This window comes from Macrobrachium nipponense, chromosome 20 (assembly GCF_015104395.2).
Source record: "Macrobrachium nipponense isolate FS-2020 chromosome 20, ASM1510439v2, whole genome shotgun sequence".
Lineage (NCBI taxonomy): Eukaryota > Metazoa > Arthropoda > Malacostraca > Decapoda > Palaemonidae > Macrobrachium > Macrobrachium nipponense.
In genome coordinates, this window is record NC_061089.1 from 29884545 (window position 1) to 29899981 (window position 15437).

Below are 15437 nucleotides of genomic sequence, written 5' to 3' on the forward strand. Positions count from 1 at the left end.
ATCTTAGACAATGGTAAATCTCATGAGGCCCCATCAATATAAGAGATTGATGAAGAAAAAACTCATATGGTTAGGTCATTTCGTGAAAGTGAAATTACCACGAAAAATGAGCATACATACTCCATCAAAAGAACACTAGTTTAAAAGAATTAAGAACATGGCATATGTATAGTATAAGGTTATTATGAGAGCCTGTGGTGTTGGTAATGATGTTTATGATTTCTTCTCTAAAAGGAATGAAAGAAAAATTTAAGTCATTATATAGAATCAAAAGTGGAACTGGCATTTCTCTGGTTTAGACTCATTCTTCCCAAAGGGTTTCTTTGAATTTGGTGTTTCTTTGTTAGAGGCCTAGCAAGACGTCAGTTTTTGGATGATGTGTTGGGGCCCAGTGTAATGAGTGAGGTCAGTGTGGGGATTAGTGCGGTGTGTTGGTAGGTATATAACCAGAAGTTTGAAAACAAGGAATATTTTAATAGCTTTTGAAAAGAACATTTCCCTAGTCCTTTGTTCACAAAAAAACTCAGTGGAAAAGTAGATAAAAAGCAGAGGAAGAGGATAGCTTATTTGATTTTGGGTTTGATCCATTCTTGGATCAAACACAACAAATCAATCATATTGAGAAAAAGAAAAGAAAAACCAAAATACTCAATACCATATAAATTAACAGCAAAGGTAAGTAAAGAAAGCTGAAGAATAGACATCTGCATCCAACAGAAGCAGAAAGCAAAGTGGAATGCAAACACTTTTGGGTGGGCCTTCCGCTCTGCCCGTTGCTTGTTAACGACCTTGTCACTAAGTTTTTATTGGACACTCCAGCTTGTATTTGCAAGCTTACTGTAATGAATCAAGTTTGTATTTGTATTGGAACACACCTATTTTTGGAAGCCACTGTGAGTCCTGAAATTCACCCGCTTGCCCTGACAAAAAGGCATGGGAATTGTGGCGAGTATCTTTTCCTTCACAGACCTGGTCTGGCATGTATTGGGGATCTTGGCCAGATTATGTGCTATTACTACATCTGTAAGAAGGCTGAAGGAAAATTAACTGTTGTTCAGCAAGAGAAAGAACATTTGCCTTGACTCCTTTTTGTATTCTATCACTATGTCTATCAAAGGCACCATGGCCAAGACCAACAACAAGACTTCTTTGATATTAGTTGGTCTGTTATGGAGCCCTGGCGGGACTATATGAGTAACTCCTTTGAGAACTCACAACAGCTACCAAAAACAGGGGTTTCCTTCATCAAAACCTGGTTTTTAACAATCTTGCTTTATTTCTATTTTACCTAAAAATGAATCAAGCAAAGGGCCTACTTACAGGCTACCAAGGACAGGGGTATTTCATCTTAAGAACTAATTTTCCAGCTTTTTTTTTTCCCCAAAGTTCCTTATGCCCACCCAAGTTTGTACAGACTTAGAACCAACAGCTAGAAGAATGTAGATGAGAATGAACAAACTACATAGTGGTATATACTAGTACATTCAGTGTTGTCTGGTATACAAGAAAAGAGAGAAAATGTGTAGAGAACATACCAGACTAATCAATACAGTATACATGCATGGATGCAGTAAAAATACTGTACCTCAAGTAAGGAGTCCAATATACAGTCTATAGCCAGTTTTAGAAATTCCTCATTTTTCTCTTGTTGGAGTATCTTGATAAGTGGTTGGTACCTTGATCAACTACTGTTTAAAGTAAGTAATAATGTAATAAGCACTGATCAGCCACAGAATCAAGTTACAATGACTATCTTAATGAAGTTTTTCATGTGTTAATTCCTTTCCTTATACAAAGTAATAATTAAACTCTTCAAAGTGGTCCATTTGAATGGGAAAGAGTTTGAAGTTTCCGTCCATTCCATGTGGCCATTTGGTAATAGATACTTTTCACTAAAGACAGCAAATAAAGCACTGTTTTCTGAGCCAAAACCTAACATGGTGATTAGCAGTATCAGTGAACTTAAGTCCTAAAGTCTATCATACAACTTTCCTTTATGTATGTACTGTACATCAGCAACAAGAATGCCAAACGTGTTCTGTATGAAGTACAAGAATAATTGAACTAAGGTCGTCTGTCTAAATGGACTGTTAAAACACTCCTGATATAATCATGCAAAATACTCACATTACAACTTTCTTTATGGTTAACCTTCAGTGACTTCTAAGAAAGACATACAACAATGTACTTCTTAGAACCACAAAAAAGAGAAAATAAAACAAACAAAGATAAATATACATAAATTCTAATTTTACATATATATTTATGCATAAAATCTTTAACATACATAAAAATCATATATGAAATATAACATAATAATAACAAAATATTATAAACCATTATACTGTGGTGAGTCTGCTACTGGTAGTTGATCAGATCTACCACCAGACAATCTTGCCAAAACACCCCTACGAGAAGATGATGCACTCACACTAGTGGAGCTATCACGTGGCTGATTCAGATCTCTATTGAAAAAGAAAGTAAAATTAAAATTAATCACAGTAAATGTTTCTATATAACTTAATTTAGTTTCCCAGTCTCTGATATATAATTAATAGTATTTAACAGTCCAACATGAAAAACTATACAGAAATTGTGGGAATGTGAAAATTAGTTCTTTCTCTATTTCATTTTCACTAGATGTTTACTTCATCTACAAACTCACAATGACATTATATGAATATCCCAGTATTAAAAGTATAACAATGAATGTTCTGCCTGGTATAATTAACACGTCAACAGCAGATTAAGAAATAGGGTGGATAATTTCCTTTTACAAATTGAATGATGATTGAAAAATATACAAAAACAGTTCATTGGTAGAAATCTATAACAGACTAATACTTAGCAATAAAATTTTAATTTTTGATAGTGTAGCTGCTGTTCATCCTCAAAGGAGTTACACACTCATGGTCCTCCAGCCAGGGCTCCACAAGACAGCCCAACTAATCTCAAAGAATTCTCTTATAGATGATCTTGCCCATAATAGTGCTTGTTGGCAAAGTGATAACATATAAAGGACCCAGGAAAAAGAAGGCTCTATCTCCTGTCCTACAACGACTACCTTGGTCTACTACATATTTCTAACTCTGAAATTATACTTTTATAAGGCCCTGAATATGCCTCCATGACACTTATCATTATTGTTTTATGATTTAATAAGAACACACAGCTACAACTATATACACCTAATAGGATTCATCAGAAGAATTTTTTCTCACATGAAAGATTCAAAATGCAGCAAGGTAAAGTTAAGCGTAGAAGAAAAAGAGCCAGAAAGGATAAAGTGAAATGAAAAATGCAACCAGCAAGGCAGCTGGGGCCAAAGGAACACTGCAGAGAGCTCTACCATTTGAGACAACAAAAACTCTCAATGGTAACCTTATCATGTTCCATTACATGTAAAAGTGCCTCCATTGTTACAAACTATTTGATGTCTCAGAAAAGGGACTGTTTCTGTTATAAATTTCTGTGTGAAATTGTTTCAAACTATGGCAGTCCTAAAAAATGATTACATACTAAAAAGATCGAGAGGAATCTATTTTATAGAATTTCATACTTTACTGACTGACTTCTAGCAAAGCATCAAGTTACATGCTATCTGAGTAGTACCCCTTGCTGTGTAATATTCAGTATAAAATAATTTTAAATTTTACTGTATTTCTTACTCACAAGATTAGAATACCATTAACATATGAATGAAGTACTACATCAATTGTTATGTATTTAATTCTATTTGGGGGATATTCTTGAGACAATTCAGTGTACTACAGCGTTCATCAACTGGGAGTTTGTTAAAAAATTAATAAAAATGGTTATTGATCACAGTCTGTATGGTTATGCTTCATTATTTACGGGTTTATATTGTATAATAACAATACACTGTACATCACTTACACTAATTATTATACAAATAAAAAATTAACCCTTAAACGCCCAATGGACGTATTAAACGTCGAGTCAAAATGTCTCCCGTATGCCGAAAGGACGTACCATACGTCGACTCAAAAAATTTTTTTTTTAAATTCGCGGAAAAATACTTATAGGCCTACCAGCCGAAAACTTTTGAATCACGCGCCTTGGGGGATGCTGGGAGTTCACGGATTGAGGTGTTGTTTTGTTTACAATCGTTACGCAAGCGCGCAAGCGCGAATTTCTTTCTTGCCGCACTAAAAAGTATCTGTGACATATCTCAGAAATTATTTCATCACTTTGACATAATTTTTGTACCATTTTAAATTAGCCGTTACATGGAGTATTATATATGAAAATGTGTGCATTTTTATGTAGAATACAACAAAAAATAATCATGATTGTAGCTTTTATCAGTTTTGAGATATTTTTATATAAATAACGATAAGTGCCAAAATTTCAACCTTCGGTCAAATTTGACTCTACCAAAATGGTCGAAAAACGCAATTCTAAGCTAAAACTCTTATATTTTAGTAATATTCAATCATTTACCTTAATTTTGCAACTAATTGAAAGTCTCTAGCACAATATTTCGATTTATGGTGAATTTATGAAAAAACTTTTTCCTTACGTCCGCGCGGTAACTCTTCCGAAAAAAATCCTACATGCGATTGTGGTAATGTTTGCACCATTTTAAAATTAGCCGTTACATAAAGTTTTATATATGGAAATGTGCGCAATTTCATGCACAATGCAACTAAAAACAACCCATGGTTGTAGCTTTTATCAATTTTGAAATATTTTCATATAAGTCAACCTTCGGTCAACTTTGACTCTACTGAAATGGTCGACAAACGCAATTGTAAGCTAAAACGCTTATATTCTAGTAATATTCAACCATTTACCTTCATTTTGCAACAAATTGGAAGTCTCTAGCACAATGTTTTGATTTATGGTGAATTTATGAAAAAAATAACATTTTCTTTACGTCCGCGCGGTAACTCTTCCAAAAAAATCACACGTGCGATTGTGGTAATGTTTGCACCATTTTAAATAAGCCGTTACATAAAGTTTTATATATGAAAATGTGCGCAATTTCATGTAGAATACAACAATAAATTATTGAAGGTTGTAGCTTTTCTCATTTTTGAAATATTTGCATATAAATCCCGATGAATAGAAAAAAAAACCACGTTCGGTCAACTTTGACTCTACCGAAATGGTCGAAAAACGCAATTGTAAGCTAAAACTCTTACAGTCTAGTAATATTCAGTTATTTATCTTCATCTTGAAACAAATTCGAAGTCTCTAGCACAATATTTAGATTTATGGTGAATTTAAAAAAAAAAAAAACTTTCCTTCCCTCCGCGCGAGGATTCTCCGCCACAAATCTCCGAAATGCGTACGTCCCATTCTCGGAATATTTGCTCCGTTTCATATTAGGCATTTCATAAAGTTTTATGAATGAAAATGTGTGCAATTTCATGTAGAATAAAAAAAAAAATATTTGAAGGTTGTAGCTTTTCTTATTTCCGAACTAATTGCATATAAAAAATACATATATTAAAAAAATCGACATTCGGTCAACTTTAACTCGTCAGATATGGTCAAAAACTGCATTTGTAAGCTAATACTCTTACAGTATAGTAATATTCAATCATTTGTCTTCATTTTGAAAGAAATTGGAAGTCTCTAGGACAATATTTAGATTTATGGTGAATTTAAAAAAAAAATATTTGTTTACGTCCTCGCGTTACGAATTCATGCATTATTTTGTGATAATATTTTCTCTGTGTTGCTTTTATTGTTTTACAATGTGTTATATACCAAAATGATTGCAATTTAGTGTACATTACAACGAACAAAATAGTAACTTGTTACCTTTAACCGTTTTGCGCACAGCGCGATTTGAATACAATTATATATGAAATTTCGTTTTTGCGCTATCATATATCGCATTATTTATTATATGATAATGATTTTTTTTTTCATTTTTGATGGTTGCATACTAAACTTCAGCCAATGAAAAAAAAAGGAGCCAAAAATGAACTCTTAATCTTGAAAACTAAGCGCGCTGTGATTTTTTGAAATAAATATTTTTTCCGCTTCTGCGCTCACTCTGAAACACCTCCGGCACACGGGACACATTATTTTTTACCGCTTCGGCGTTTAAGGGTTAATAAAAGAACAAGAAAATTTCTATAAAACAAAGTGTAAAATGTGCATATTGCTACATTTTTCATAAATACTGCATGAGCACATGAGACACTGAATCATTTAATTGTACATAAAATCCCATTCACTACCTATCATTCTGAAGCCTTAATACTTATATTTGGAATAAAGCTTTTGTCATACTTTAATACAGTAATACTTTGTTACAGTAAAGCATCACCAAGCCTCTGCCAAAGCCTTAAACATAACAGTCAGCAGTAAATAATAAATTTTCAAAATCATGCTGCTCTACTTACGAAAAAAATGGCAGCAGTGATGTAAACACAGGTTTATCTGGTGAGGAGGCAAGTTGTGGGTGAGAATTAAGTAGCAAATTAACAACCTTTCGAATATATGACTGAAGGCGAACTCTGCGTTCTTCTACAACACACTCATCCTGTTGAAGAGTTACAGAAATCTTATCAAGTTTTGCATTTTTTATTGTATTACTATACATGAAGCATATTTGTACACAGTATTAGTTGCAAACAGTTGTAGACAGCAAGACTTTTATTTCTGCATTGTACTTCCATAAATAGACAGTTTTTTTTCTTTTTAAATACAGGCAGTCCTCAGTTATCGGCAGACTTGGTTAATGGTGATCTAGTATTTTGGCGCTTGTTTAGCAATATAAAATTGGCGATTTATGGTGCCATGACAGGCATAGTTTTGGTATCAGTGCCATAAGGTGCCGATAATAGAGTTATGGCACCATAACATACCTAACAGAGGCGCCATTAACTGGTTATCAGTGTCATTAACCAGTTATCAGCCCCATTAACCAAAATTTAGCACCATAAGCGCCATAAATCGTCGAGTTTTCGTTAATGACGGTTTTTGCTTATTAACACCACGCCGAGAACGGAACCACCGCTGATAATCAAGGACTGCCTGTAAGAGATGTAAAGCAGCTCAATTATAGCACCACCACTGTTTGGAATGAAAAAATCAGAAAGTTAATAGAGTTCTTTGCCAAAGACTAAGAGATTTAGGACATCTCTAATGGAGGCAGTTTTATATTTTATGAAATGACATGAAGTTGCAATCACAATAGTCAACATAATTTTCATCCTCCACATAGCAAAAGTGATAAATATAAAGACTGATGCATACATATGGTCACACATGTGACAAAGCCATATTTGACAGCACAGCTTTTAAGAACAATGCTCAATGAACATCTATAAAAGCAGCTGAGAATGGTCATCTTGTAAACTAAATAGATTAAAAGAGTAGGATCACTGATATGATCTGAACCATTTGATTCAATTATACCAAGAACAGTGGAGATAATACACCACAAGAAGGGTAGGTAAACCCAAAACAGACCTAAGTGGATTGTTTGGTGGAAGCACATACAAATACATACTTCACAGAACTTGCTTAACATCTAACATGAAGATATGACCACTCACATAAACAGAATCCAAATTCTGATAGCTACTAAATTTTTTGGTAAAAATACGATATCTGAGGATTTGAATTTCAAATTCAAGACACTAAGAAAGTTTGAGGATTTTTAGACTTTGACAAAAAGACAACTTGTCTTGAAACTTCACTCTCTAAGGTACAGTTCACCTTTAGTATACAGGTGGCTTATAAAACAGATCGACAGCAAGATTCTGGTGACAGCTGAAACACCAAGAAAGATGGTCATAGGTTAGGCCTACCACCATTATCAGATCTTATCCAAATCCTTAAACCATGCCAGATGAGTTAAGAAAGACCGATAGAAATAATTGGAGAAAATGAACCAAAGCGACCATCCCTACAGCTCAGGGATAGCGGTGGTGATGAAAAAAGGTCCTGGCATGAATTAACAGAGAACCACCTGATACAATTACAAATGAAATGACTAAAGAATACATTCATATATTCAGTCTATTCAAGAAAACACCCTGAGCTGGTAGGAGGTCCCACCACAGACCAAATGGAGGTACTACATCCAAAAGCTCTAATGAATGGACCACTAAAATTATGTATCCTTCAGGTCTATGGAAAGCATTAAGTTTCCCTCTGATAGATTCCATCTTGAAACAAGTCTGTAACACATACCTGTGGGGAGAGGTCAATCACTGGTCTCCAAACCTAAGTCACTTGCTAATCATGAAAATTCAACTGAAAAAACCCGGGGACTAGCATCTTGGACTTCTTTGGTGCCTTTCTGCATCATCACTTCCACCTCTGCCAACAGGACAAGAGACATTCAAGAATCTGGAGAAATGCAATTTTTGGTGCATCTAAGAGGGGAGGATGAACATTCTTTAACAAAAAGCCTGTAACATCCTGAAGGACCATTACAGCCCAAGGCAATGTGCATGGCTCAATGGCAAGACAGGCAACCCCATATTCATGGCAACAGAGGAGGGTTGCTACAACCCTCAGTGACCAACCTCCCTTTTCTTCCACTTTCCTCCCTTCTCTGCACCACCAGAGGGAGGTAAACAAAACAGCTGAGAAAACTTTCCCCTTTTCTTGGAAGAAGTTGCAGACTTCTTTGAGATCACAGACAGGGAAAGCTCTACAATACCTACAGAATTAGCTGAAGCTGCCTTTGAACCCAAAGGCTTAAACAGTAGCAATAAGCTCAATACCTAACTTTCCATAGTGAGAGGCTACACATGCAAAACTAGCCTCTAGAAAAAGGATGCAATCAATCTCTCCTTCTAAGAACCAAATTTCCCACTGATTCGAGGTCTGGTATACCCTACCTTGTAACACCAACAACCTCCTGAATACCGCCCTCTCACTCCTAGACAAGATGCCTGAGGTTGGGCCATAAAAAGGTCTGCAGAAACATCATGGACACTGACTCCAACCCAGCAACTATGGTGAATGAAACACCTCCTGACAAAATAAACTGACAAACCCAACACCAAAGTAGTCTTGGCATCCTCCTGTATGTAATACCTCCTCTGGCATGAATCCAGTGGAGGAAGGAGTTTGCACATGAATGCAATGGAGGAAGGAGTTTGCACAATCTGTTTATGCATGGGAACTTCCTGATCTACAAATCAGGGCATTCACTTCATCCAAAACAACATGCAGTGTGTGACCATGGCAACTGGACTGAGGGACATGCCTAAGGTCAACGCAGTAGACGAGTGTGTTGGCTAGTACATAAAAAGATGCCGTTGTCTTACTAGATTATTCCATTTACAGAAAGGCAAAAAAATCTCTATTAAGTGCTGCTCCAACTTGGCCCGCAAAGATTTCATCTGGTCCTATCAGATCCCCTGGGACATGAGTTACCCTTCTTCAGCCATAGAAGGAGTCATACCAGAACTCTGCTCCCTACGGTGTTCTTGGTCCCATACTGAACCAGATGAGCCTCTTGACAGAGAGAAAAACTCAGAAGAGTAGGCATCAGAACCCCGTTCTACCTTAGAAACCATTACCCATCTAATCTGAAACTAGTTCCTCGCTGGACGAGTCTGTTGTATACTCATCTTCAGATCTGGTAGCCAGAGTTCACTCCTTGCTGCAGCCAGCGCAGAATCAGAGGAATGTATTTCTAGTGATTAGAAATTCATTTCTCAATATAATGTGGTTCGGATCCCACAATAAGCTGTAGGTTCCATTGCTAAGTAACCAATTAGTTCCTAGCAACGTTAATAAAAATCTAATCCTTCGGGTCAGCCCTAGTAGAGCTGTTAATCAGCTCAGTGGTTTGGTTAAACTAATGTACACTCGACTTTAGCTCTGAAACTCAGCAGCCACTGAGCCAAAAGGCAGAGATGAAGAACACAACCTTGCACCACCTCTCTCACTCCCCTCCCAACAATGTGATGCAGTAGAGAGAGTCTGGGGCCAAGTAGAAGGAAGACAAGTCCCAAAAAATAAAAATGACAACTCACTTTACACACTGAACTACTGGTTGAGGCAAGAACCAAAGATGAAGTCGCATATACCAGAGGATCTGCTACAGGCAAGATTACTACAACAGGAAGATCTCTGTCTTTTGCAGAGGATAACAAAGCTGACACATGTAGACCCATCACAAACCACCTTATCTGCCAGGTTATATTAAAGATAAGCCAGATCTTACACACTCCAACAATGATGAAGCCTTACTGGTAGTACCTGGAACGTCATTATCATTATCAGATGAATAGGGGGTTGACACAACTAATGATGGTGCTCCTTCCTAAGAAGTTGCTTCATCCTCTGGCAAAAGGTCATAATCAGGTTTATTAGGCCTACTGCTAACTCTCCTAGAAGGGGTATCAATTACAGATGGAAGGGGAATGGAAGATGAAGGAAGGAAAGAAGGCTTCAAAAGGATTCAGGACTATCCTCAGAGGAGTATCACCTGCCCCATGCTCCAACAAAGCCAGTGATTGCCTTGTATCCTTCTTCCTCTTCCCGAACTTAATCCACTGTGAATCCCAAACAACACATTCCTAGTAAGACGAAGCCCTAGAATTATATTTTCCCCTCCAGGAAACACAAAAAGTGAGGATTAGTCATTACAGGTGACATGAACCACCCACAAAGACAGTCACATACCTGACAATGATGTACATCTTTTTTTCTCCATTTGGATAAAAAAGCAAGCAAGGCAACAAAAGGAAAAAAGAACACAATGAATTGGCAATAAGTAAATACCCACCACCACCCTCCAAAGTTCTCAACCACCAGTCAGGGACAGAAGAGCAAAATATCTGTTCTCTACCCCAAGCCAGAAAAGTTTTGAAAGTTTGTGCATGAGAGATAACTCTTCCAATTCACTTACCCCACATCTATAAAATACCTTGTTACTAAGTTTTCAGATCAATCCTAGCTCTCACTGAAGGATACTGCTATGTAAAAGGCAATTGTTTGTAATTTTGTAGGAAAAAATGGCAATTTCCTATATAAATACCCAACCAAATATTACATAATTACAAAAAGCTTTGCATAACAAATAAGAATCATACACTAACATGTATTGCATCTTTATCCATTATAACACTAATGTCTCATGAAGAAGTTTTAACCGCTACCATGGATTTTTTTTCTTTAAACATAAATTCACCAAGGTTTGAATTGAAAAAAAAAAACAGACCTTACAGGATTGGGACTTTTTCATTCTTACTTACCTTATAGCCAAATGTTTTCTTCTGAGGGAAATCAAATGACTTCACTATTGGGTCTTTTCTTTTCAACTGTTTATGAAGCTCATAAAACTGAGCAAAACGACGATACACATTCCACTCATCATCACGTATCCGAATGTATATCTGCAAATATAAAAAAATTCCTATTATTAGCAGCATACAATTCACTTTTACTTTAGGACATACAATAAGCAAGGCATAAAAAGGCTAAAATATTTTAAGTCAAAAAAAATTCTAAATTTAAGAAAAGGTGATTGACAACAAATGTAAAAGGTGTTTCGATACCTTTAATTTAAATAATGGCTCTCCTAGCAGTCATTCACTACTAAATAATCTCCCATGTTTGTTAGCCTCTAAATTTATTGAAATGTTAGTTCTATTGGATGATTTTGCTTGTTTATTACATATAATTTTAATAATAATAATTGCTCTTTACACTTGTCCTGATTTCTTGAAGACAATATTTCTGCTAAAAAACAAAGAGCCTGCATTTCCAGCTGCATACAAATTTAATTACTTTTATTGGAAGAGATCTTTGAACCTGAAGTATGGAATGCTTGGCTTTAAATTAATTCAAGGCAGCTCTTACTACTTCCAGGAGTCTTAATAAAGCAAATGTTAAACCGAGTCCTGCAACATACAAATTAGGACTAACATGTATATACTAGGATAAGTTAGAAAGAAAAAGATGCAGAATACTGTTATAATGTACGAAAGCACAGTTTGTAAACAAGCATTTCATTTACAAAACAGGTTTTGACAGGAGAAAACCTACCATTGGTAGCCACTGTGAGTCCCAAAAGTTGTTACCCTTACTGTCTTACCCAGGGTTCCATGTGATAGACCAACCAATAAAAGCAAATTCTCTCATACATGGTCTTGGCCAGAAAAGTGCCTCTTGACACAGTGATGGACTTCAAACAGAAAAACTGAAAGGCTCTTTATTCTATGCCTGCCAGCAATTACTTACACAGATGTGGCAACAACACATGAACCACCGGTGTTTGCCAATACTTGCCAGTCTATGAAAGAAAAACACCTCCCCACAAAAAAAAATTCCCATACCATTTCATAAGGGCAAGCTGGTGGGTTGGAAACCTCACAGTAGCTACTAAAAGTAGGTCTTTCCTACACCAGAACCTGTTTTTCTGGTGTGGCCACTGTTCATCTTCATAGGGACATAAAGAAAAGAAAAAACTGACAGGTGACAAAATGGCTTAGCTCCTCAGTAAAGAATCCTAACTACTCTTGGTAAAGTCAAGTAAAGAATCATCTTTCCTCCATTATTAATGACTCCCTTGAGAAAATAACAATGAATAAGAAGTGGTAAAGAACCCATCATAGGTAGCCATAACATCGAGGTAAACCTGAAGACACTGGACTAAGATTTATCTGTAATATATTGAGTTCTAGCAGAAAATAGGGGATTTCCCCTTCAACAGGGCCTCACTCTTGGCCAGGTACGATGCAATAGGGTAAAACTCCAGTAAGTTCACAAAGCCATCATCAAATAAGTGCATGCATACATATTTACGTGTTACAATTTTTTTAATGCTTTGACGTAGGCTCCAGGACAACACACTATTGGCTTGAAGAGTTGGAAGTATCCAATCACACAGCTTGTAGCAAATCACCACCCTCTCTCTCTCTCTCTCTCTCTCTCTCTCTCTCTCTCTCTCTCTCTCTCTCTCTCTCGTCTCTCTCTCTCTCTCTCTCTCTCTCTCTCTCTCTCTCCATGACGACACACTATTGGCTGGGAGGGTTGGAAATAGCCAATCACAAAGCTTGTAGGTCAGATGCTTTGTGTATAGGATTCAGAAAGGTGAGTTGTAATTTCTTATCTTTCTTTCACAGGGATGAGAGAGAATTTTTTATGCACATGTAATATGTACAGTATGTTTGTTTTGTACAGTTTTATAGATAAATGTAACATTACTTTGTCATTCATTTATTCAAATTTTCCATGCTATAATTACAACTTTTTGCATTTCGATAACTAAGGAAATATGGTAAATTTGGTAAGATTTTAGCATAATTCTGTGTAATTCCCAGCCTTTTTCTGGTAGATAAGCAGGAGAGAAGTGTAGCCCTAACTGTCAATCATTTTGACATATTTATATGAAGGGTCTGGGCAAACAGCGTCTCTCTCTCTCTCTCTCTCTCTCTCTCTCTCTCTCTCTCTCTCTCTCTCTCTCTCTCTCTCTCTCACAGAAAATGGTTTTGCCTGAATATAGGGGTAACTATATTAGTTTCCACACAGTTGTAAGCCATATAATTTCAGAGGCTGTGTATTTTCAAGAGTAATGTTGAAAGATGACCTTGAAATTATATTAAAGTGTTTTACGATGATAGTTAACAGTATATTTGGTGTTTGAACTATTAAAATAGACAGTTATAAGCATTTTCAGAGGAAGTCTTTTGAGTCTGAACTATTAAAATTGGCAGTTAACAGCATTTTTTTAGGGGGTTGTCAAGTATGTGTGGATCTTTGCTATTCGCGGGTAGTTGTGATCCCAGTCCAACGCGAATGTCAAAGGTTGACTGTATATTTTGAATGCTTTGCTTCAAACACATGGAAGCACTTCACACAGTTAAAGGCTATTTCATAATTGATGGGATCACATAAAAGCTAGTTTTATTGGCTAGTTTTGTTTAAACATAGTATACTTGTATCTTTATCTGAGTCACATGAATGAACAATACATATACGTATCTTAATACCCTAAAGGAGACAGTGAAGCCTGCCAATCCAAACGTGTATGAGAATTAATGAAATTGTCATGAAAACTGATGTTTTTTCATCTTGCATTTAACTTTGATTTTTTTATCTTGCATTAAAGTTCTAGTGAGAAAGATTATTAAGCTAATCCATCCTTTTAATTAGTTCAGCAACACCAAACAAAAAGCACATTTACATATTCCTCCATGTAAGGGACTGTGAGTGTATGAAAAAGTGAGTTCATTTCAAACAAACATCTTGACTGCTAAACACAAACAGCAAGAAGTAACACATCTGTTTCAGAAGTTGAATTCTCCATTAAAGCAGATATTTTTTAAGATGACCACCTAAAAACAGCTCTCCATATAAATGCTATCAAGTCAGTGTAAATACTAAACTGGGGATTTGTACTGAAGGAAGAAGGTGAGGAGATACAGGTCAATATAAAATTATGGGTATGGTCATCACTTCAACTAAAGCAAAAGGTTAAGTAAGGTAGTAGTTTGTCTGATACAAACATTATTCTGAGATACATTGTATATAGATATATATATATCTATATAATTATATATATATATATATTACTAATTATCTATATGTATATCTATCTATGTAAATATAGATTCTATATTTATAATATATATAATATATATAATAGATATATGTATATATTTTATATCTATTATATACTATATATATTATCTATATATCTAATAATATATATAATATATACTATATATATATTTTATTCTATATATATATATATATATATATATATATATATATATAATATTATATATATATATATATATATATATAATATATTATATATATATATATATTATATATGTATATAGATTATCATATATTCACTCTCTATCTAATATCCTATATATTATATATATACGATACTATGTCTCTATATATATCTATAATATATATATACAGCGGTCCCGGGTTCGACGTTTCCGTGCTTACGACGTTCCGAGGTTACGACGCTTTTTCTTAAATATTCAATGGAAAAATCCGTCCTGGGTTTACGACGCTTGTTCCGAGGTTACGACGCTGACGCTTCCGACGCTCCGAGTTAACGACGCTTTTAAAAACGCATACTATGATAAAAATCCTTTATAGTTTAGCACAGTATCTTAATAAAAAATAAGTTTCGTTAGGATTAGGTTACAACAAAAAATTTTGAGGATTATGCTGATTTTGCGACAACTTTTTATGTTGTATTTTTCTATCGTTTTTTAGTAATACGCCTCATATGGCGGAAACCTAGTTTTCCGATGCGAATGGGAATGAAATACATAATAGTTAACAATTGTAAAACAGTCCAAAAGAAGGCAAATAATGAAAAAAAATCATGCCTTGTTTCCACAGGTAATAATAACAAAAACGAAGTTTTGGTTAGATTAACAAACGCAAACAATTCCAAGTATCCAAAGAGAGGAATCATTCATATCAAGTAAATTTGATTCCAGAGGAGAGGA

At 35.3% G+C, this 15437-nt stretch overlaps 1 protein-coding gene across 6 annotated transcripts in view; it reads right to left on the reverse strand.

Moving 5' to 3' along the window:
- Nucleotides 1–2229: 2229 nt before the first annotated feature.
- LOC135224280 (sorting nexin-29-like) overlaps nucleotides 2230–15437 on the reverse strand; it is a 62533-nt gene continuing 49325 nt past the window's right edge. For all 6 annotated transcript variants that reach the window (XM_064263145.1, XM_064263135.1, XM_064263131.1 and 3 more), the window contains 3 exons: nucleotides 11208–11348; nucleotides 6384–6523; nucleotides 2230–2465 (listed from right to left, as the gene is read on the reverse strand). In XM_064263145.1, the coding sequence (XP_064119215.1) occupies nucleotides 2330–2465; nucleotides 6384–6523; nucleotides 11208–11348 (417 nt within the window). In that variant the 3' untranslated portion in view covers nucleotides 2230–2329. The remainder of the gene's footprint in view (nucleotides 2466–6383; nucleotides 6524–11207; nucleotides 11349–15437) is intronic.